Here is a 5,920-nt window from a genome sequence, read left to right on the forward strand (position 1 = left end):
ACCAGGCCATGCACACTCGTGCGGGCTCCACACACACACATGCACAAGCGTGCTGTGCACACGTGTAGCAATGCACATGGGCGCTGCACACGCGTGCTCCAGACCTCGCACACACGTGCGCCAGGCCACGCACACTCGTGCGGGCTCCACGCCAGCGCCGTGTCCCCCTGTCCCCGCAGGCGCGCGGGCGGGCCGCGTCCCCGCGCTCCCCGCCATGGCCTGTCTGCACGAGACGCGGACGCCGTCGCCGTCGCTGGCGCTGCCCTCGGACGGCACCCCCGAGCAGGAGCTGACGCCCACGCAGTGCGTCCTGCGCGACGTGCTGCCCGCCGCGCCGCCCGCCGCCGCCGGCGCCACCGGCGTCACCGGCCCCGCGGAGGCGGCGGCGGCGCGCGCCCTGGCACCCGAGGCCGGGCACCTGCGGTGCCAGGCGGGCGGCGGGTTCCTCGAGGGGCTCTTCGGGTGCCTCAAGCCCGTGTGGACCATGCTGGGCAAGGCGTACGGCGCCGAGCACAAGCACCCGCCCGACGGTGAGGGCGCCCGGGGGGTAAAGGGGGTGCAGTGGGTAGAGGAGGGTGCAGTGGACATGGGAGGGTGCAATGGGTAAAGCGGGGTGCAGTGGGTAAAAGGGGGTGCAATGGGTAGAGGAGGGTGCTATGGGGTGGGGTGCAATGGGTAAAGGAAGGTGCAATGGGTAAAAGGGGGTGCAATGGGTAGAGGAGGGTGCTAAGGGTTGGGGTGCAATGGGTAAAGGGGGGTGCAATGCGTAGGGGAGGGTGCAATGGACATGGGAGGGTGCAATGGGTAAAGGGGGGTGCAATGGGTAAAGGGGGGTGCAGTGGGTAAAAGGGGGTGCAATGGGTAGAGGAGGGTGCTAAGGGTTGGGGTGCAATGGGTAAAGGGGGGTGCAATGCATAGAGGAGGGTGCAATGGGCAAAAAGGGGGTGCAATGGGTAGAAGAGGGGGCTATGGGGTGGGGTGCAGTGGGTAAAGTGGGGTGCAATGGGCATGGGAGGGTGCAATGGGGCAAGCAGGGTGCAGTGGGTAAAGGGGGGGGTGCAATGGGCCTGGGAGGGTGCTATGGAGTGGGGTGCAGGGGGTAAAGAGGGGTGCAATGGCTAGAGGGGGGTGCAATGGGGCTGGGAGGGGCCGTTGGGGTGAGGAGCGGGCAGATAAGGGTGCCGTGGGGCAGGAAAAGGGCACATCGGTGCAGTGGGGGGGGGAAGGCGCAGCCCAGGGCGCAGCGGGGTGCCGTGGGGCAGCGGGGGCACCCCGGGGTGCCGTGAGCGGGTGCCATGGGGCGGGTGCCCGCAGACCCCTGGGAGGTGCCCTTCGAGGAGATCCTGGACCTGCAGTGGGTGGGCAGCGGGGCGCAGGGCGCCGTCTTCCTGGGCCGCTTCCACGGCGAGGAGGTGGCCGTCAAGAAGGTGCGGGACCTCAAGGAGACCGACATCAAGCACCTGCGCAAGCTCAAGCACCCCAACATCATCACCTTCAAGTGAGCGCGGCCCTGGGACACCCTGGGGACGACCGCGGGCGTCTCCCCGGCTTGGGGACACGGAGCTGCCCACGCGTGTGGGCACGGGTGGGAAAGAAGGGGTGCGTGGCCATGGAGGGGAGCTGATGGGTGCGGTTGGGTGCCCCAGTGTGGATGGGTGGCTGGGTGCTGCAGAGCTGTTTGGAACCCCCAGTACAGCTGGAAGCTCCAATGTTGGTGAGTTCCTTGTGCTGGTGGGTGCTCCAGAGCGGTTGGGTGCAGCTGGACGCCCTCATGTGGGTGGGTTCTTGGGTGCTCTGGAGCTGCTGGGTGCCCATGAGCAGCTGGAGGCTCCCGTGTTGGTGGGTTCCTGGGTGCTCCAGAGCTGTTGGGTGCCCCTGAGCAGCTAGATGCCCCAGTGTTGGTGGGTACCCAAGTATTGATGAGTTCTTCAGAGCTGTTGGGTGCCCATGAGCAGCTGGAGGCCCCGTGTTGGTGGGTTCCTGGGTGCTCCAGAGCTGTAGGGTGCTCATGAGCAGCTGGATGCCCCTGTGTCGGTGGGCGCCCGGGTGCCGCTGGGTGCTGAGGGTGCCGCTGTGCCCGCAGGGGCGTGTGCACCCAGGCGCCCTGCTACTGCATCATCATGGAGTTCTGCGCCCAGGGGCAGCTCTACGAGGTGCTGCGCGCCGGGCGCAAGGTCACCCCCTCGCTCCTCGTCGACTGGTCCATGGGCATCGCGGGCGGCATGAACTACCTGCACCTCCACAAGATCATCCACCGCGACCTCAAGTCACCCAAGTGAGCGGCGATGGGGGTGCCGGGCACCCATGGGTGCAGGGTCTGGGGTAGAAGTTCCTGATGTGGCTCCTTCCTTGGAGCTCTGAGAGATGGTGGTGGCCCCTATGGTGACCACGGTGGTGGCATTGCCTGTGGTGGTGACAATGCGATGCCTGTGGTGGTGTTGTGCCCATAGTGGTGCTGTGCCCACCATGGTTGGTTGTGTGCCCATAGTGGTGCTGGTGGCATTGCCATGACCACAATGGTGCCATGTCCATGAGGGTGGCCTACGATGGAGCCAAACTCATGACAGTGTTGTGCCCACCAGGATTGGGTACCCATGGTGATGCCATGTCCTTGGTGGCACCGTGTCCATGGTAATGCCTATGGTGATGGTGATGGTGGTGCCATGTCCATGGTGGTGCCCATAGTGACACCATGCCCATGGTGAGGCCTGTGGTGGTCCCATACCCATGGTGGTGCCCATGGTGGTGCCCATGGTGGTCCCATGTCCGTGGTGGTGCTCATGGTGGTCCCATGTCCATGATGGTGCCATGCCCATGGTGGTGCCCATGGTGATGCCATGCCCATGGTGAGGCCTATGGTGGTCCCATACCCATGGTGGTGCCCATGGTAGTGCCCACGGTGGTTCCATGTCCGTGGTGGTGCCATGCCCATGGTGATGCCATGCCTTCTGTGGCTGTGTCCCCACGGTGGTGGTGGTGACATGTCCATGATGATGCCACGGTGGTGCCGTGGAGGTGATGCTGCCCATGGTGGTGCTCATGGTGGTCCCATGTCCATGGTGATGCCATGCCCATGGTCATGCCATGCCCATGGCGTGGCACTGAGCGGGCGTCCCTGTCCCAGCATGCTCATCACCTACGACGACGTGGTGAAGATCTCCGACTTCGGCACCTCCAAGGAGCTCATCGACAAGAGCACCAAGATGTCCTTCGCGGGCACCGTGGCCTGGATGGCACCCGAGGTCATCCGCAACGAGCCCGTCTCCGAGAAGGTCGACATCTGGTGAGGCCTCAGGGCTGCCGGGGACCTTGGGGCCCTTAGGGACCGGGGGGGACTTTGCTGCCACTGGTGACTTGGGGGAAAAGTGGGGGGACAAGGGGGATGAGCGGCACTGGGGGGACACCAGGGATATGGGGACATTGGGAACCTTGGGGGGACACCAGGGACACCAGGGACATTGTGAGGAAATGGAGATAGGGACATTGGGGACACGAGCGGGGGACACTGGGGGCTTCATGGCAGGGCAAGGGGGAATGAGGGACACCGGGGTGACCTCGGGGGTGCGGAGGGAGACCCTGGAGGGAGCAGGCGGCCCCCAAGATGACCATGAGACATGAAGTTAGCAGGGGACCCGTGGAGGTGACGGTGCCCGGGTGCCCGGGGCCCATGGGTGCTGCTGCGCCCAGGTCCTTCGGGGTGGTGCTGTGGGAGCTGCTCACGGGCGAGATCCCCTACAAGGACGTGGACTCGTCGGCCATCATCTGGGGGGTGGGCAGCAACAGCCTGCACCTGCCCGTGCCCACCGGCTGCCCCGACGGCTTCAAGGTGCTGCTGCGCCAGTGCTGGTGAGTGCCACCCGCCGGGGACACCCGCTGGGGCACCCAGCAAAGGCGCCCAGCCATGGGTGTCCCAACGCCGGGGGTCCCCGTGGTGCTGCCTCTGGCCATGCGGAGGATGTCCCCATGGTCCCCAGGGAGGATGTCCACACCATGGGGACATCCTGCCTGGAGGACGTCCCCGTGGGGACATCTTGCGCGTGGAGGATGACCTGCTCTGGGGAACCCTTGACAATGGGGACACTCTGCCCTTGGCAGGGGTTCCTCCCCATGAGGAACCTCCTGCCCATGATGGACAGTTGTCTGGAGGGGTCATCTGCATGGGGACATCTTGCCATGAAGGACCTCCTGCCCTGGAGAATGTGCGCATGGAGACATCTTACTCATGGAGCATCTCCCTGACCTGGGGGTCATGATGATGGGGACATCTTGCCCATGGGGGCATCTTGTCCATGGGGATGTCTTGCCCATGAGGACTATCTTCCACTGGAGAAGTCTTACCCATGGGGACATATTGCCCATGGGGAGGTCTTGCCCATGGGGAGGTCTTGCCCATGAGACCCATCTTCCATTGGAGACATCTTGCCTGTGAGGAAATCTAGTGCATGGGGATGTTTTGCCCATGAGGACCCTCTTCCATTGGGGACGTCTTGCCCACGGGGACATCTTGTCCATGGGGATATCTTGCTCACGAGGATCCTCTTCCATTGGGGATGTGCCCATGGGGACATCTTGTCCATGGGGACATCTTGCCTATGGGGACATTTTGTCTATGGGGACACCTTGACCATGACGACCTTCTTCCATTGGAGACATCTTGACCATGGAGACATCTTGTCCATGGGGATGTCTTGCCCACGAGGATCCTCTTCCATTGGGGATGTACCCATGGGGATATCTTCCCCTGGAGCCCCCCAGGCCACACATCCCCTGTGTCCCCCTTGTCCCCCTATTCCCGGGCCCGCGCCCAGCGCCGTGCCCACCACCCACAGGAACAGCAAGCCCCGGAACCGGCCCTCCTTCCGACAGATCCTGCTGCACCTGGACATCGCGTCCGCCGACGTCCTCTCCACCCCGCAGGAGACCTACTTCAAGTCCCAGGTACCCCGGGGACCCCGCACACGTCGGGGGACCCCCGGGGCGGCGGCAGCTGGTGCCGGGTGTACGTGGTGCCGACTGTCCATGGTGCCGGGTGTATGAGGAGCTGAGTGTACGTGGTGCTGGGTGCTCACGGTGCTGGGTGTATGTGGCGCTGGGTGTACATGGTGTTGGGTGTTGGTGGTGCCGGGTGTATGTGGCGCTGGGTGTACATGGTGTTGGGTGTTGGTGGTGCTGGGTGTATGTGGCGCTGGGTGTACACGGTGTTGGGTGTTGGTGGTGCTGGGTGTATGTGGCGCTGGGTGTACATGGTGCTGGGTGTTGGTGGTGCTGGATGCCCATGACTGTGTTGGGTGTTGGTGGTGGTGGATGTCCATGACTCTGCGTGTCTGGGGCTCTGGGAGTCCGCGGCTCCGCCTGTTGCGGCTCCGCCTGTTGCGTCCCCGCCTGTGCGGTGCCCGCGTCAGCCGCCCCGTCCCGCGCAGGCCGAGTGGCGCGAGGAGGTCAAGCTGCACTTCGAGAAGATCAAGTCGGAGGGGACGTGTCTGCACCGGCTGGAGGAGGAGCTCATCAACCGGCGCCGCGAGGAGCTCCGGTGCGGCCACCGCCGCCACCACCGCGCGCGGGACGCCCAGCGCCGGGTGTCCCGCGCGCGGTGACGCCGCCGCCTGTCCCCAGGCACGCGCTGGACATCCGCGAGCACTACGAGCGCAAGCTGGAGCGGGCCAACAACCTCTACATGGAGCTCAGCGCCCTCATGCTGCAGCTGGAGCTCAAGGAGAAGGAGCTGCTCAGGTGAGCGGGAACCGTGGGGACACCCGGGGACACCCCATGGCCATGAGCGCCCCACACCCGCTGGGAACCCACCCCACGTCCAACCACAGCCCTTGGGTGTCCCAGGGCCACCCCATGGCCATGAGCACCCCATACCCACTGGGAACCCACCCCACGTCCAACTGCAGCCCTTGGGTGTCCCAGGGCCACC

The 5,920-nt window shown here is 64.9% G+C and overlaps 1 protein-coding gene across 1 annotated transcript in view; it reads left to right on the top strand.

The window, feature by feature from the left end:
- Positions 1-214: 214 nt before the first annotated feature.
- Positions 215-5,920, top strand: part of MAP3K12 (mitogen-activated protein kinase kinase kinase 12) — a gene marked incomplete at its 3' end in the record, with an annotated part of 10,814 nt that continues 5,108 nt past the window's right edge. Inside the window, exons 1-8 of the mRNA XM_026052019.1 lie at positions 215-530; positions 1,315-1,498; positions 2,084-2,275; positions 3,125-3,283; positions 3,688-3,846; positions 4,830-4,938; positions 5,421-5,530; positions 5,614-5,730. Of these exons, the coding sequence (XP_025907804.1) occupies positions 215-530; positions 1,315-1,498; positions 2,084-2,275; positions 3,125-3,283; positions 3,688-3,846; positions 4,830-4,938; positions 5,421-5,530; positions 5,614-5,730 (1,346 nt within the window). The remainder of the gene's footprint in view (positions 531-1,314; positions 1,499-2,083; positions 2,276-3,124; positions 3,284-3,687; positions 3,847-4,829; positions 4,939-5,420; positions 5,531-5,613; positions 5,731-5,920) is intronic.

Source organism: Nothoprocta perdicaria, unplaced genomic scaffold, assembly GCF_003342845.1.
Source record: "Nothoprocta perdicaria isolate Ctin4 unplaced genomic scaffold, notPer1 scaffold_821, whole genome shotgun sequence".
Classification (NCBI taxonomy): Eukaryota; Metazoa; Chordata; class Aves; order Tinamiformes; family Tinamidae; genus Nothoprocta; species Nothoprocta perdicaria.